At 33.6% G+C, this 18465-nt stretch overlaps 1 protein-coding gene across 1 annotated transcript in view; it reads left to right on the top strand.

Annotated features, from left to right (window-relative positions):
* The window catches only part of PCDH10 (protocadherin 10), a 41604-nt gene extending 34323 nt beyond the window's left edge, over positions 1 to 7281 (top strand). Inside the window, exon 5 of the mRNA XM_003800736.3 lies at positions 5839 to 7281. Coding sequence (XP_003800784.1) covers positions 5839 to 5858 — 20 coding nt within the window. The 3' untranslated portion in view covers positions 5859 to 7281. The remainder of the gene's footprint in view (positions 1 to 5838) is intronic.
* The last annotated feature ends 11184 nt before the right edge of the window (positions 7282 to 18465 follow it).

Raw genomic sequence — 18465 nt, 5'->3', positions numbered from 1 at the left:
GCAAACAAACACACACATATGGAGAAGTTTCTAAGCATCTAACTAATCCTCTCTCTGAAAACAATCTGTGATGTTTCAGGCGACTCATTTTCTCACACAGCTCTATGTAAGGGTAGTGGCATAGCATTTTATTTGTGGACTACTATTGTGCACAAATAGAATCCTCTATCTTTAAGGCCAATTCGTTTTCATAGCAATGAAATTTAGTTTAAAAATGAACACCAAATGATATTTGATGTGAAATTTTCACTGGAAGTAAAAAGATAAGGCTTTGCAAAGTATATCAACTCTACTTGATCTGGAGGGTACCTTACATATTATGAAATAAATTTCTTCATTGCACACACCCTGGTAGGTGAGAAAATGAGCCCAATCCCTAGCCTGAAATCAGTACATAGTCTCTGCATCACAAGGGTAATGTAAGAATCTTAGGAGTGATGGCCGAGCTTCAATGGTGTCAGGGTTGCTAGAGCTACAGTGTCTATGAAGAGAATGGTGCGGGCAGTCTGCTTCTCTCCTCTCTTAGAAACGAGTCATTTAACTCAGCCATTCATTGATGTACATTTCTATTTCATAGAACTACCTTGCCTAATTTTCTTATTTTTTTCAATATTCATGGATTCAAATTTTATTTTAATAAATGTTAATTATCAGCTAATATAAGCACTGGTTACACATAGAGACTAAACTAAAAATAAACAGTAGGGGGTGGCGCCTGTGGCTCAAAGGAGTAGGGTGCCAGCCCCATATGCTGGAGGTGGTGGGTTCAAACCCAGCCCCAGCCAAAAACTGCCAAAAAAAAAAAAAAAAAGTAGAATTGACTACATATTCTGTACATTCGCAGTCTATACTTGATTCGTTTGTTTCCCACGGGGCCCTTTCTAAAAGACTAGTTAAGGTTACATATATTAGATATTACTATAACACCTTCTCCTAACAAACTCACATTCTTCACATTTGTTCTATAATCTTTAATGTTGTTAAACTAGGATAAGTAAAAACGAACCTTATGAATTAAAGAATTCAAGTTTAAGCTGCACTGAAACAGTATTATTCCACAAAGACTATACTTGATCCTGACAGGAGACTTTCAGTCTTTTTATAATCCATAATTAATCACAGCATGTAATCAGGTTTTATTATTATATATATTTCTAAATATGTTAATTTAAAATCTATTTGTATTTTTTTTTTTTTTTGGTGAGGAGAAAAACATTATTTACTATCTAAATAATACAACTATATTTTGAAAAATAAACACAAATTAAACGTTCAAATCAAAGGTACAGGACAAATCAAACAGTTCCTTTTTTTCTTTAGAGACAGGGTCTCACTCTGTCTCTGTTACTCAGTCCAAGAACAGTGGCATGGTTAATTTAGTCTCTCTGTAACCTCAAATTCCTGGGTTCAAGCAATCCTATGGCTTCAACTTCCTTCCCAAATAGGACTACAGGTGTGTACCAACATGCCCAACTAAATTTAATTCTTTTTTTTTTTTTTTGTAGAGATCGGGTCTTGCTAAGATCTGGCCTTTGCTTAGACTGATCTCGAATTCCTGGTACCCTCTTTTAATAGTTAACACTCTTATGTTGATTACTGGATACAGGGTTAAACAAACACTTAAAACATTAAAAAGATGTTAAAGGGAATCCTCAAAAGTGATTCCAGAATATAACAGAGGAAAGTTGAAAGAACACATTATTCAACTGGACAAATTTCTAATGGAGGCTTACTTTTAAACTATCTTTAGGTTTATGATGTGCTTTTACACAGAGAATAGAGATCAGGTGTTTTTGACTTACATGGGGGGTTTGGGGTTCAAATTCTTACATGACAAATTCACTTTATATATAAAGAAGTGTCCTGACGGTGAAGCTTATTAAGCACTTGAGTGAACTCCAGACTAGGGCACTCTTCTCAGCTTCTGGAAATTTTTCACTGTTATTGAGAGTCTCAATCATCTAAGATTTTTGAAGAATATCTTTTTTAGTTGCAGAAATATATTATTAGATTATTTCACAAGCTTAATTTATTGTTTTAGCTGCTGAGATTTATACTGTCATAAAGTACAAAGGGTATGTTGTTTCCTGCTATGCAAATATGGCAGTGTGAATATTCAAGTTATTAAATTGTCACTTTAATGTATTATACAAAATTATTTTTCACCATGCATTATGTGGTATAAATAGTATATCAGTGTTGATCATTTTACATTTGTTTTTGTTATTTTTGTTTCAGTTATTTTTAAGTCATTAATCAGTTTAATATCTTAAATTTTTAATTTATTTAAGTGTTTAATTTTTACCACAGTTTGATATCATACTTTGTAAATTATAAAAAGGCAACAAGATTCCATTATACAAAGAAAAATAAACACCATGAAACTGTCACTAAAAATTACATACATGTTAAAATATAAGAAGGTAGATATTCGAGAATCTCTCTTCCATTAAGAGTTCTTTTTTAAATCTGGAGTTCAGACATTATATTTATTAATTTATTTATTTTAATATTTATTTATTTATTTTGAGACAGAGTCTCACTTTGTCACCCTTAGTAGAATGCCTTGGTATCAGAGCTCACAGCAAGCTCAAACTCTTGGGCTTCAGCGATTCTCTTGTCTCAGCCTTCCCAAGTAGCTGGGTACACAGTTGCCTGCCACAATGCCCGGTTAATTTTCAAAGATGGGGTCTCACACTTGCTCAAGCTGGTCTCAAATATGTGAGCTCTGGCAATCCACCCTCCTTGGCCTCCCAGAGTGCTGGGATTACAGGTGTGAGCTACCGCACCTGGCTGGTAGTTCAGACATTATAGATCAATGTCTTACATATAACATTTGCATAACTCACTATAAAAAATGAATGCAGTAAATGAATAGAATTAAAGAACACAATCTCTTTCCTGTTCCTTTTGATTTGACAGAAAAGAAAACCTTCATTCTGGTCACGTGGCCAATTCTCTACATAAGTTAATAAGTAGCCAGAAAATAAAAGTGTATTAGAAATGAAAAGAAAAAAAACCAGAATTCTCCAAATATGCTTGGAAAATTCCAAACCATATATCAAATACACTAGGAGCATAGAACCTATGTATTTAACCTATTTTCTGTAGACGGAAATGCATCAGCAAATGAATGGCCATACTACTTAACACTGTGGAATAATTCTGGCAATGGCTCTAATATGTAATCACATTGCTTTTGGGGGATGGGGACGTGACAGAAAAATATTTGCTTGCTATTTTTACAACATTAAATCACACAACACACTAAATGAATAAAGATTGTTGAATGTTTAAACTCACCACCTAAAAGTATTGAAGTAAATGGGATGTGACTATAACGTTAGTAAAATTATAGTATTTTCACTTAGGCAGTTCAGCTGGCCCTGCATATCCTTGGGTTCAATGAAATATTAAGAAAAATAAATTGCACTGAGCTCCGTCAACAAAACATGAATTTGCCACACGCCAACCACTTCACTGAATTTATGGGAATAATGTGATATGTAAAGTTTGTATTTGATATTGTAAGTAATCTAGAGATGATTTCAAACACATGGAAAGATGTGCATAGGTTATATATGTGAATACGATGGGCCATTTTATATAGGGGACTTGAACATCCATAGATTTTGGCATCTGTGGGGTAGTCGTGGAACCAACCCCTCCCTCAAATGCTGGGTGTGAACATACTTTACATGAGTGATATTAGCTTCTGAATTGGAGGAAATCTTCACTCCCAATCGTATTTATTCCGACCTTCAACCTCAGCTCTTTCGTTTGTCCTGTTCATATTTGCATGTCTGAATTAAGATAGGTAGAAAGGGGAAAAATTTTTAAAAGGTTATTCAAACAAGTAAATAAAAACAACACACATGTAACTCTAGGCCATAGTTACAAGACGTATTTTAAGCTTAGACTTACATTTTAAATAGTACAATATGTGCTATACTTCTGTGTTGTAATTATAAATCATTTGAAATAATATACTTTGCTTTTGTATCCCAATTAATTCAACCATACATAAAACATTCAGGTTAACAGTCTTTAGCATAGTAATTTTTAACCTAATTAGAAAAGATATTTTATCGATTTAAAATGCTAAATTAACTAATTTCTAAATTTATACTAAGATAAAGCTTTTCAATATATTTGGTTTTTTTCCACATAATAAATTAGTTTATAGATGGCGTATAAGTCACACCTGAATTTCTTTTTTGTCCTTGAACTAAGAAAAGAATATTTCGTGTAAATTGGCATTTTCTGATTTGTTCTACTAAAATAAAAGGCTTCATCCAATAAGTGTTATGTGCAATTTATTTTTAAAAAAAGAATATTGTTTGTAGGCAACCATATTTCCTGGGTTGTCCAGGAAAGGGCAAGATATTATGCAATTAATAATAGTTCTCCATTTCACTTCCCAACATGACCAGTTTGGATAAGTTATTTGGTAACTGTAATTTTTTGCCCTTAATTTATTTTACATATTCAAATGGTTGCACTGTCTAATTTACTGAACAATTTTCAATTTAGACTGGTATAAACACAGTATATTTGAATTATTTATACTAAAGTTTATCATGAAACAGGGAATCTGAATTCAAGGACATAGAAAAACAAGATTTAATTCTATTACAAGGGCAAATTTCTATCTGCTCATAGAACATTCTCATAGCATTATGACCAGGTAAGTTGTGATAGCTACTATGTGGTCCAATATTGCAACTGTAAATGAAGCTCAGATGCCATTTATGATTCTTGATATCATCTAATGATACAAAACAAATATATTTTCATTACTTTCAATACTAGTTATTGTACAATATGTGTAAATATTCATTTTCACTTTAGTTCCTGTCAGTGTGGTACCAAACTATTACAGTTTTAATTGATGTGCCTACTAAATGCTGAACCAGTGAAGAAGTGTTTCATTGGTCAGAAATTGAGTTTTTTGAGGAAAAATAAATAAGAGAAACAAATTGGGAAAAATAGATAACTAGGTAATCTACTTGAAATAAGTTGAAGTACTAGAGGAGGAGGACTGAACTGATCAGCATGTTCTTACCTCATTTAAAAAAAAACCTATTCATCATATTAAAACAATTTAGTAAATTCTATATTAGAGTTCTCAATTTTTCACGAAATATACATACATGTGATTTTTATAAAAATTGAACAACTTATTATGTGCCACATACTGATCTAGATGATATCATTTCTGTCCTTGTTTTCATAGTTAAATATGACAACAATTATGTATAAATTGAAAGGAATGTCTTTTATCACTATAAATAAATAAAGTACTTAAGATTATGAAATCAGAACAATATTATCTGGTCATTCTGCTTAATAAGTCAAGACTCTTATTTGTGAGACTGGACAAAATTCAATAGTATCCCCACCCCTTTGCCTTTATTGACCTCTTTAAGAGAAAATTGATTCCTTTTAGGGGATAAATTTACTTTAAAAAATTATAGGACATAAAAAAGATGTAAGGGCTATGCATTTTTCTGTAATCTGATCATGCATAAATAGTGAAACAGGGATTGTTTTGTAGATAATTTTAAAGAGTTCTCTCCATGTCTTTGGTGATTGGTATATAAACCAAACATTTCTCATTCAAAACTGATTAATAAAAATGTACAAATTGCCATTTTCCAAAAACCAAACAACAGAATGACTGTGATTACTAAGGCTAAAATATTTTGACACTACACAAGGCTGATGTGAGGGTACAACTAGTTTTCACTTGTATTTATTTCTTTTACAATAAAGTGCAATTCTAAACTCCAAAAATAAACCTCTTTTTCTTAGAGTATTTTTCTTTCTTTTTCACAGCACGGAAAAGGATATGCTAGTCAATTCTACAGGACTTACCTGAAGCAGCATGATTTGCACAAAGTCGACCAACAAAAGCATCAACTTTTCAACTTCATTATCTTGGCCCTTCAGTTAGTTGTATGTAACTGAGTGTTAGATTTCCGACGGAGTCATCGTGGCCAATTATAGGACCTAATTGCTCTCAGCAGGCCTGAGAAATGAGTTGAAACGTGCAGAACTGTAGAAACTTTAGGGGCAGCTGACTTTGCCTCTCCGATCAGTGTGTGCCTGTTTACAGCACTATATATCTTTCTCTCTCCAAATGTCACTGAGCCCTTTAGATGTTTATATTCACCACAAGAAGCCAGTCATAAAGATAAAGGAAATTTGTGCATTATAAATGCAATATCACTGTTTTAAACTTGACTGTTTTATATTATTTTTGTGTGATCGAGTGTTCCCCAAACTATTCCAACTTTACAAGAGAAATTGTGATTATGTTCTTTTCACCTGTGGGTTATAAAACTGTTGTATTCTGAAGACCCACAAAATATCAAAGACATTCTGTAGTTTATACACCGTGTTGCAAAGTGTTTACTGTACTATTTCAAAGCTTCTAAATAAATATAAAATATATATATTATATTATATAATTTTCCTAAAATGTAGTACAACTCAGTTGGTTTTTAAATGGATTCATACAGTCCACATCATACAATAAAGTAAAAGGTAATTCAGGGTCCCAAAGATAAACTTACTAAGAGAAGAAATCATTAATAGTTTTCTCCCAGTTTTCATATCTAATCCAACCTTGTTTTCCCTTGTTTAAAAAAAAAAAATGACGCTCTAAGCTACAAAATTATGTCAAGAACTCATACTGAATTTTCCATGCCAAAGATGTAGCTATCGATGTTACCAGATGGAGCACTTAATATGTACTATCAAAATATCTAACAATCAACATGATTCTGATTCTATTTCTATGGCTTTGATTTAGAATCACTCTTAAAGCTTTTATAAATTCACCTGTACTTGTTGTTAGAAAAAAACCTGGGTGTCTGTACATTTTGTGGTGTAAAATATGTAATTGAAGATTTTTTAAGAAGTCCTCACACAGAATTTTATTTTCCGTAGTTCTACATAGTTTTGTGACTCTTACACATGATTATAAAATCTATTTATAACTCTATATAACTATATAGAGATATATAAACCATTTGAACTGGTAATGAATAACTATAAAATATACAGGATCTCTAAATTTAAAACAGATCAAATAAATTTGGAGATAGAAACCTGGTACATTATTGTTTCAGTATTATCGTATGTGTGAAAATTTTATAGCTTAAATGTAGTCAGTGTTTTATTAATGAGAAAATTCTTCATAAATCAGCTTTGAAAAGTTAAGCTTGCCTTTTACTTTTATGTCAGCAAGGTTGATTATTAAATTTAGTAACATGCTAATTTTTCCTCCTTTTCCATATTTTTTTCTCCTGGTGTTTATTGCTCGTTGAAACCCAATTAAGAGAGGGGAAACGAGAGAAAGTGAGATCATCTTCCAAGCAAAAAAGAAAATTGTCACACCTCCCATCTAAGAAGCCTTGAATATTACACCAAAAGGTCCAAATTACAGACCGATTTTGAAATACTTCCTTTAATTTTTAACTGATTTAGTGTTCAAGAATCGTTTGAGCTGCGCTATATTATTCAAGAATAGACTAGAACTTAAACAAATATTCTTCCTCTAATTTTTTGTAATTTAAGTGGAGACTTTTTCCTTATATCTAGCATTAAAATATATACCTATATTCATGTCCTTGATGTGTATGTTTAGAGTGATGGTATCACTCATTTGACTGTTATGAAAGTAGTATTAATATGTCACATTCCAATCAGTATATGTGTCAAAATAATATGTGTAATGTTCCAATCTTTTGGGAACCCTTTAAAAATATACGAAGCTAGTCAATCATGTAATACAAAAAGCACATACATTCACCAAGTGCAGCAGTAACATTTTCTCAAACCTTTGGCATTAGTACATTAATATTTCAAAGGATAGACTATTTTAGTAAGAAAATGTTTATATATAATTTAATTGGAAAAAAGTCTGTTCTAATTGCTTTTTAAACAAGAAAATGATTTTCTTGTTGAATCACTCTGCTTTAATTAAAACCTTTCATGCCTCATTTTATAGTCATGGAGGAAAATCGCATCCATCTTCCTTACTACATGCCTTGAAAATAACATTATACTCACTTCGTATGTAATAATTATTTTCATTTGCTTTAAAGAAATTTTCTTTAATTATTTTAGCCTTTATATCATTGTATATTATATACAGTCTCCTTTAATCCAACTTTTTATAGCATATATCTGTGTATTAGGTATTTTTTATATATCACAATAACTAGTCATACTAACTTGAATTTTAGTTCTTATATCATCAATCTACCAAAACCCAAACAACAAAATGTCAATTAATTTTGGGGATGAATAAAATTATTTAAACATAAAACACTAAATTATTACATCATTAACCAACAAATTTATTCTAGTCCATTCAAACAAGTTAGAGGCTACAACAGAGTAAGGGTATGATTTAGTAAATTGGTTAAAATGTTGTCTACCAATGAAGGGGATTAAAAAGTGGAAAGTGTAATCAACCAATAATAAAGGTTTCCAAAAAGCACTTATTAGGCTAGCAGGTCAAGGTATCTTAGAATAGCTTTCTATTTAACCTGGTGATTTTAATATTTAATCTTCCATAATTTTTTATACAATAAAGAAAAATAATATCCAGCTTCCTAGACATTTCATTCATAAATTATGTCAGAAAAGAATAATCATGTCATTTACTCCTTGTTCACATGGTTAGTTTTAGAGCAGTAAAAGTCAAAATATTTTCCTGTGGAAACAGAGTCTTAATGTTTCAAAGGTATGTCAAAAGACAATTTTTAGAAATATTTCATCGACATGTAAAATTCTCATTTTTAACTTGTGAACATCATTTTGTGAAATCATTTAAATCTCACCTTAAATATCACAACAGGATTACTTTACAGATACGATGTCAATAACATAAATGTATCATCCTTTCTTGGGAAATATGTATATTTTCTTTCATGAAGATATTAAATGCAATGCCTTTATCAAACATTGCAAATTAGGAATGATAGTGGAAGATTTAAGTATTTCAATTACTCATTCTGTTTCATTTCTTAATTGTGTTGTAATTTGCTGTCAGATGTTCTGTAATGGAGAAGCTCTCCTGCTTCTCAATAAGAGGAGGAAAAAAAATCCTCAGAATTCTCAACATAAACTTTAATAATTATGTATTAATTGTACCATTTTACCTCCCAAAAATCATTTACCAGATTTCAGGTAATCTTGAATCCTATTAGTGAGAATGGGACTAAAGTGAAGCAGTATAAAGGAAGTATGTTATTCACGGATCATCCCACTCTTATTTGTCATTGCATGTGGGTTTTTTTCCCCCCTCATATTTCTACGTGTGCTATGAATACCCAAGGAACTCAAAAATACTGAAAACATTGGTATACTTGATGATTTTTCTGAAAATCTTCTATTTTTCATATAACAATTTCTTGGGTTCTTTATCTTTTTCAAGTCTAATTTTGTAGTGGTAAAGGCTTTGCACTTAACATCCTTTTTATGTTCCTTTCTAAAAAGGAAAAAACAGAAAATGACAAAATTCCATATTTTTTACACCATGGAGTAGTAAAATTATTTTATATATTGTTAGTACTTTAAGTAATCTCCCTCTGCTAAGTCAAACACTAATCCGTATACAGTAATTTGTGAAACTGTTCAGTAGAGTATTTTTTTTTTTTGTCTTCAAAACTTGGCATAGGTTTTAGATTATAGCATTCTGTAAGAATGCTGGTAGATGGGTGACGCCAGAGTATTGCAGGCAATAATATGACGAAAATTCTAATACCTTTAGTGTGCATGCATGTATTTCTAATCACTGTTATTTTTTAAGTATTTGTAAATTTAGAAAAATGGCTTTTATTTCTTGTCACATGCTTAGTTTGAAGTTTTACTCTCCAGATATTTTTGAGTTGCCTAAAAAGACTGTACTCATTGTGCAACAAATGTTAAATTTTCACGAGACTCAAAAATTTCTGAATGATAGAACCCAAACTTCCAATACATCCATATATCCTTGAGCTGAAACTAAACAGGGAATTTCAGCTCAACACACATTTTTGAGACAGTTATCTGTGAGTGAAAACAGGGTATTATAACAAAAGATGAGTTTCAATCTTAACTATAGTGTTTGTTACTGTGAATGCTATAATAATACATAAGTAAAATGAGTGTAAATGTAATAAATTATTTTATACTGCTGTATACATATGAAATAAATAAAATTAGGATACATAATATGCCATTTTTCCATGCATGGATCTTCCACTCACGCCTGTGGGAGCTTTGAATAAAAATCAGTGGCAAATATAGGTTCTAAGTTTAAAAACAACTAATGCTGATTTAGTAATTTTAGTCTTAATATAACAGGTCTAACGGGACATCTGTTCAAAACTGAGTCTCATTTGAAGCAACATATGTTAGGTTTTAAAGTATTTCACTATATTCATGATTTTAAAAGTAAGAATTTAGTTCCGTACAATTCTCACGATACCAACAATGAATCATTTAGTAGACATTTTTCCACCTGATGCTGTGTGTTGCTTTTAACACTTTCTGATTCGTGGTAATGCTGAGGGTTCATAAAGATTAATATAGGGTTATACCTGAGGTAGGAGTGCCTTCAAGCTATAAGAATAAAACATTTTATTTAGAATTTTAGAAACACATAGTTTCATATTTAGAGTTGACAAAAACAGAAGAAAAATAAAATCCACCTGGGTATCATTTTCCAAGAAGAAAATAGAATTAAGGTGTAGATATTTTTGTAATATTGAAATAACCTGGATTAATCCTATGGAAATTTAGTTTCTAAAATAGCTACAAGGTCCAGAAGAAATGCTGGGCTTCTTAATCTCACGTGCTGTCTGTGAACTGATTTTCTCAAGTTTAATGTACACATATCTGGACCAATATTCATTTTATAAGGCAACCAGCGGGAGGACTAGGTATTTCTCTTGTTTTGAACAAACTCTATGGTGGAAAAACCTGAATAAAGTAACAGGGGAATGACAGTCCTCACTGCAATGTGATCAGCTGTAATTCCAAGTTGCCTTGGTTTCTCTTCAGCTCTCTACCACTCGTCCTTTACTTTCACCTCTTCTGGGAATTGTATCATGGACTCTTGATCTAACAGAAGTTATGAATTTTTAGAGGTAAAATTAAAGTTTAGTAAATTAGATCTGAGATGAAATAGACACATGTGGTACTACCTGCTTCAAGAAAATTCCAATTTCTAGAGAAATGAAAGGAAAATATTAAATGATCAAATAATAAACTGAGCAACGTTTGTGGTAGAAATTCATCAATTTAATATATGGCAGCAAGCAAAGATTCATCAAATTAAAGATGGCAGCAAGCAAAAATAAGTAAATAGAATAGGAAAAAATGCAGCTTAGAAAATATCGACACACATTATTTATATAAAAGCAGAAAGCTCTTTGTGAAACTTTTTCCAGAAATATGTGTGAAATAGGTCACAATGTGAAATATCTTTCTTACTGTGAATCGCTTCCCAAACTGTCGGAAAAGCACTGCACCATATGATCCCTCTTTCAAATTTAAACTTATTTAAAGCTGTGGAAAGTCAGGAAAGATGTTTTCAAAAAGTTACTTCATATCTGAATCTTCATCTTTACTCTTTGTGAGATACAGTTAAATGTACTTAGTTGGAGGAGTTTTAGTGAGAGTCAGGTAAGCTGACGGCATAGCACAAGCTGACAGTGGTGGATGTTATTCCTATTATTTCACCATTATTCCTTGGTTCTCACAAGTGTAAAATACAGCCTAAAAATGGAAAGAACACTTTTCTCAAAACTCCAGACTGGTGCAGAGTGTATCTGTGCTGTGCTGATTTCAGATCCTCAAGATGCTTTTTTGATGCATGCTTCGTTTTAGTTTACTTTTGAATCTCTATTTTCCAGTGGTATGGAGTCCAGGAAATAAAACTCATCTGGCTCCGTTCCAATCATCTTCCTCAACTTTCAGATAGCTGTGTAACTCTGCTGTTGAAAAATGTACATTTAGGTTTGCACGAGGCCACATGTGATTTTAATGACCTTTCTAAATATGTATTTCCTTACAAATCACTGCTTATTGGAAATACTGCATGTTCGAAAATGTCTTTTTTGCCTTTAACTTTCACAAAAAGTTAATTAGGGCAATCTTTAGTATTTCCTCACCAGAATTGGAGTTTTTAGACTGCTCTGAATTGTAGACTTCTTGAAGTTGTCGCTCCTTAGGTTGGCAGACCTTGTTCCCTAGAGCTGTCCCTTGGCTGTTCAAAATATTTCTAAAAATCCCCTCTTTTCTTTTGACTCAATTAAAAGTTTTATTTCCTTCTCATGAAAACTAGGTTTTAAATTTCCCAGTTCAGATTAATTAGTTCATATTAATCTGTAATTTAATTAATGTTTCTAAGGGAGAATTTGTATTTTAAAGGACATTTATTAATCTGTGTGAAAACTTCTAGTGAGAATGTCGTGAGGTTAAATATACCTTTTGTTTAGCGTATTTAGTTTTCTTTGAAAACAGTTGGTAATAATTATACAACTCCTCAACCAGTCTGTTTAGGAGTAAAGAAGATTTAATTAACATTGCAATCACCAAATCTGAAACACAATCCCTATCCCCTTTCTTCGTATCATCGTGAATTACTCTTCCCTTAGTCATGAAAGAAGGAAGAAAAAGAAACATTGGCAAAGGGAATTGTATAAGCCTAAAACTCTGAATTTTATTCCCAAAGGGTGAGAGTTCTTTTATTCTTACTTGTGTTCCCTAATGAATAACAGAATGAATGGTCAATTTAAAATTTGTCCAGTAATGCGTTTCTCTCCAAATTTGGTGCCTACGTGTGTCTGTGTGTCTGTATAATTGAGAATGGTAGTAGGAGGCGTTTAATAGGGATCATAGAAAGGAATGCACTAAGAAAAGAATCATACTGTAGGTAAAGCACCTACATCCTGCACCCCTTTATTATCAGTCTTTAGAAGGTCAAAATGCCTGCTTGAAAAGCAGTGATACGTGATCACCAAAAAGCTGGCTTGGGGTTTTCAACATCATACATCCAATGACTCATTTCTTTTGACATTTTAAAAAAAACACCCTTTTATAAAAAACAGGGCCATGAGGACTGCAAAGAAACAATACAATGGTTATAGTAATATATGCCAAATTAAGCGTAATTAGAGACAGAAAGAATGAGCGATACGTGTGTGAAAGAAAGAGAGAAAATATTTTAACATATATAAAAGTTAAGAAAAGGAAAAAATTAATGAAAATAAATGATAGGCAATTCTAGTTAAAACTTAACAAATAGTGAAAGAAAGTAATACAGAGTGCCATAGGAAAGAGGAAATAAGGAAAGGGCTATGTCAAACTTTATTTAAAAATAGCACACTATCAACCCACCTTGCTGGACGCCTCTATGGATGTTCACTTTATTCCACTGTGTCTTTGACAAAGATATATAGCCCCACATGACAATGTTTGCAAATATTATTCCGTTCAAAGCTGTCTTATGGATCCTAGGATAATGTACTTGTAATTGAAGGAACCAAAAGAGGGGAAGGAGTGGCAATGCCACCTACATGGTGCGGGAACATGTGTGACCTGAGCTTTCATAAACGTCCATGACGAGGTTCGAACATGGTCATTACAGGTGAAAAGGTTGCTGCTGAGATGGGAAGTAAGTTTCCAATTACAAATCAGTTAAGTGGAGTGAAAAATGTGTATTAGGTAATTTTTTAAATTTAGATTTATTTGTTCATAGTTTAGATTAAAATGTAATGTGTCCTTGTAGGAAGCAATTTGAACACTCTATAGAAGAGACTATATCACTATTAGGTATAATAATAATAAAAGATGGGAATAAAGGCCATGAATAACGAAGCATTGCTTGATTTTGATTTAGCAAGGTAATTTAGAACATTCAAAAAAGAAATTGGGGTAAAGAAAGACTAGTCTGAATCTCTAGAAAGACAACAAAGACGCACAATCGATTTGTAGACTGGACTGGTAAAAAATGGAGCAGAAAGGACAGAATTGAGACACTTCAAAGAAGGATAGATTGTACTCCCTCTGATTAGATGGCTAGCTGGCTGACGAGGGAGGGGGAAATGACGATGATGGAGGCTTTTGTGAGAGTTTCTCACAGAGGATCAGGCTGCCTTTCAACCAGACCATGTAGGAGAAAAGAAAACATTTGTGCATGAAGGTAGTCTTATCTGTACAAAGGCTTCCTGACTTTCTCTTCATCATTTGTGTTTAACTGCTTGCAATCCAAATAAGGCCTAAATGTCATTATATTTAAACAATTCCAGAGACTCTTAGATTTTTATCCTATTATTCATGGTCGTATCTGCCCTACATTCTGCTTTATTCTCTATATAATAATTGATGGTTACTATTAGTATTTAAATTATTTCTAATTTTCTTTTCATTTTTCTGGAAGTAGTTCTATGACGCATAAAGTAAATTATCAATCATTTAAAATATTTTTTTCTGTGTATCTTTGGCCAGAGTATATGCGGAAAGCAAGCTTGACTAACTTAAAAAGTACATGCATTAGGTGAAAATTTCTGACTTTATTCATGACACACACATGGCAATATATAATGCACATGAAGAAATGTTAATGAAAATAAATAAAAGACATTACCAGTGTAAGAAACACTTCTTTATCTGTGTCTTGGGCTGGGTTTAACTAAATTTTCAGGAGATATAGTTTAAAAAGTCATAACACCTTTCTGTTGGTGAACCTGTATTCATCCGCTATAATCTAACCCCTACTAGTGAGCAATCTGACGCTTTCTTTCTAAAATAGGTTGCACAAAACAATACAATTTTAGTGTAGAGCAGGGCTTTGAAAGTGCTAATTCCACCTATGAAGAAGACAAGACAAATACATGTCAACTCGTGGAAGAGCCTAACCATAGACCATTTATCTTAACCCTTTCTCTTTACTCTGAGTTATCCACTTAGTCCAAGCTATGTTTCCAATCTCTTGGTCTTATTTTTAGCTTAAATCCTAGGAGTGACTATATTTTAAAATATATGAATAAGCTGTAGCATTTAGAACTTCATTTTATATTTTAAAATTTCAATTCTCTTCCTTTTCTTTTCTTTCTTTTTTTTTTTTTTAGAGATAGTCTCACTTTGTCATCCTCGCTTTGTCACCCTTAGTAGAGTTCCATGGCATCACAGCTCATAGCAACCTCCACCTCTTGGGCTCAAGCAATTCTCTTGCCTCAGCCTCCTGAGTAGCTGGGACTACAGGCGCCCACTACAATGCCTGGCTATTTTTAGAGATGGGGTCTAGCTCTTGCTCAGGCTGGTTTTGAGCCTGTGAGCTCAGGGCAATCCACCTGCCTCAGCCTCCCAGAGTGCTGGGATTACAGGCGTGAGCCACCATGCCTGGCCTCAATGCTCTTCTTACACCATATGTTCACCCTCAAAGATGATTCTCACATATAGGACATGGTTAAATTTGGCTAGAGAAACCAAAGAGAGTTCTGACTTTTCTATGGATTTATATTAATATGAAATGTCTATAATAAACATCTGCATTTTCATTCCTCTTAAGAACATACTATGTTGGTAATGAGTTAGCAAACCTAAGGTCAAATAAATTTGACTTCAGCTTCTAGAGAAAACATATTTAACAAAATGCTGCTTCACAAAGAATAAATCTGAGTAACCTGACTTCACAAAATCCTCATCATCCCACCTAATAAATTCACACAAGTTATCTCAATCTACTTCAACTACCGAAAGAAATAGGATGTAAAGAATTGTTTTAATCAATCACTATTTGTCCCACTGATAGAGACGGATTCCCATCCTGGGATTATAGGAATTTAGAAAACACGCACCTGATACTGGCAGGCAATTGAGAATTACAGTGATTTTTCAGTGGTAATACACAAAGCCACAGTGAGGTTTCTGTCGGGGACAGAGAAAGCAAGCTTCCACAAGAGGATGCAATTGGCTTGTTTGAATAACAAGGAAATGTGTGGCTAGCCTGGGCTGAAACTAAAACCCACTATTTGGAGATAAAAGGAACTGCGCCTGATCCCCTGATAGGGTGACCTGCGTGGCTGGGAGGAGCTTATCTTAGCAATTAGAGATTTGGTCCCAGGAAGCTCTTCCCATACCAGGAAATCGCTTAGTTATCCAAAAGGAGTTAATTAAAGCTAAGCCAAGTGTCCACAGTCACGTTTGGGTCATTCTATGAATAGTTATTTCACTTGCCCACACTCACCAATAGTGAGGGAGGGACTCCTACTGGGTTTATTGGGGTAGACAACTGGACACTGAACAGATGGGGCTCCATGGCAACCTGTTAGTTACACCTTCACGCAGCCTGAGGAAGAACACTGCGGTCCGAACAGGGCCACAGGAAGGCTGGGCTCACACACAGAGCTAACAAGAGGGGACTGTGGTAGGAGGCTTTCATAGTGCCAAGAGCAAAAGTTGCCCCATCATTCCAACAGAATGATATCATTGGCTTGTTTGAGTACTTCTGAGCTTTAGCAGGAAAGTAAAACCCACTACTCAGGATAAGCAAGACCTGCCCCTGGTCCCTTGATAAAGACAGTTGTCCAGTTAGGGGACTTTACCTTTGGCAGTAGCATAAGGGGAACTTGAATTTAGGTTATTCAAGACCTTCCCTATAAGGCCAGATGTTGAGGACTTAATTTTAGGCTTTATTTCTCAGGAGCCAGGAGTATGTAGTGTGAGAGGACCAAAAATCTCTATGTATACTTGAAGAATTTAGTTCTTGGTCAGGTTTGACATGAGCCAAATCTGTCTGATGATAAGCTCAGAGATTCTTTGGAAGGGTTTCCATATCATCCTCCAAAGCAGAGCATTTTAATAAGTAAACTTTTCACAAACACAGTTCCAGCTAACTTCTTCGTCAACTTGTGAGAGGGTCTCTTTGCTATTAAGTTTTGAAGTGTCATAATATTGCATGAGTTGGTACGGATCTATTTTCACCCATGTTGCAAGTACTTAGCTCTTTCAATATTTTAATCTAAGCCTTTCATTTTGGGAAAAATTTCTTGAATTGTTACTTTCATCATTCCTTTCCTTAGTTTCTTATCTTTCTGAATCTCTTATTATGTGCAGGTTGAAATGTCAGAGGGCTATAAAGACCCCAATTCCAGTTTGAGCTTTCTCTGGGTGCCACTAGCAAGCAGCCCCTAGAATCCAAAAGCACTGTGACTCAGCTGGCACAAAAAGAGGAAACCAAGCATCAACAGCAGAGCCAGATAGAAAAGAAGCCAGGCAGCAAGGAACACACTGGAGTTTATAAGCAGATAGAACACACCTGAGACAGGAACGTGTGGATCTCTTCCTCCCAAATGAGGAAGGGCCCTGCCCAGACTTTTCTCTCGTATTCTCCAATTCCTAACTTTGTCCCTCCTCCTTCTAATGTTTTTGCATTTCTGTCACATAGGGTCTTGACCAAGCTAACTCTATAGCATTCTTAACTATCTTCTTGTTTGGAAAGTCTCCAAGATGTTAATAGGGTGTCGATTAATCATGAGATGCCGACTAACTTATTTCTAAAAATGTTCTTATGCTCAATCCTTCTGTGGGGATCTTAGGAGTTAAACAGTCTCTGAATTTTAAAATTGTCCAACCATAGTCTTGGCTAGTTCTGCTTTTGTAGAAGTGCAGAATATTCTACCTTCCCTACCATGTTCATGTGTAAGCTGAGGAATCATGTGTTTTCTTTGTCTCAGCAATCGTCCACTTTTCTCTGTGCCAGCAAAGAAAGTAAATACCAGAGGGTGAAGTCACTGTGGGCCATCCTAGAGCCTATACACTCCTACATATTCATAGTGATGTTAGCTTGCCTTTGGTGCCTCTTTACATTACAAAAGACTTTTCCAAGTGCAATTTTAAACTAAAAGTCATGCTACTACACAAGTTCTACAGTTTTATTTTTTCCAATATATTGCTCTCCAAATATAATCTTGCTGGAAAGGCTGCTTTCGGTTTCCTTCTTACCCTGTTTTCCTACCCTCTTCTACCGATCTGCCAATTTTCTCCACATATTCCATATTTTTAAAAATCCATTTTATGGAAGATTTCGTTATGTTTGTCTTCTAACCTTCTATTGAGCTTTATATTTTTTCATTACTATTATTTTAATTCTAAGAGTTCCTTTTGCTTTCTGAATATTCCACTTTGAAGGTATTTTGAACTCAGTATATGCAATACTTTCCCTTGTTCATCTGAATATATTGATAGTAGTTTACCTGTTATGTTTCATAAATAGTGTCCTTTTCCTGGAATTATGGTTGATATTTTTTGAAATACTTTTTGTTACTGGCTGTCTTCTCATTATTAAGAATATAGGCGCTCTAAAATGCCTGTGCTCGAGTGGAGGGCTTGTTGAGTATGTTTTTCTGTAAGGTCAGCTGGTTGACAATTAATTAGGGAACTTCCAAGAATAATATGTCT

This window comes from Otolemur garnettii, unplaced genomic scaffold (genome assembly GCF_000181295.1).
Source record: "Otolemur garnettii isolate 467f Iridium unplaced genomic scaffold, OtoGar3 scaffold00183, whole genome shotgun sequence".
NCBI classification, from domain to species: Eukaryota; Metazoa; Chordata; class Mammalia; order Primates; family Galagidae; genus Otolemur; species Otolemur garnettii.
Note: the sequence above shows the minus strand (reverse complement) of the source record. Positions and strands in the feature narration are given on the sequence as shown.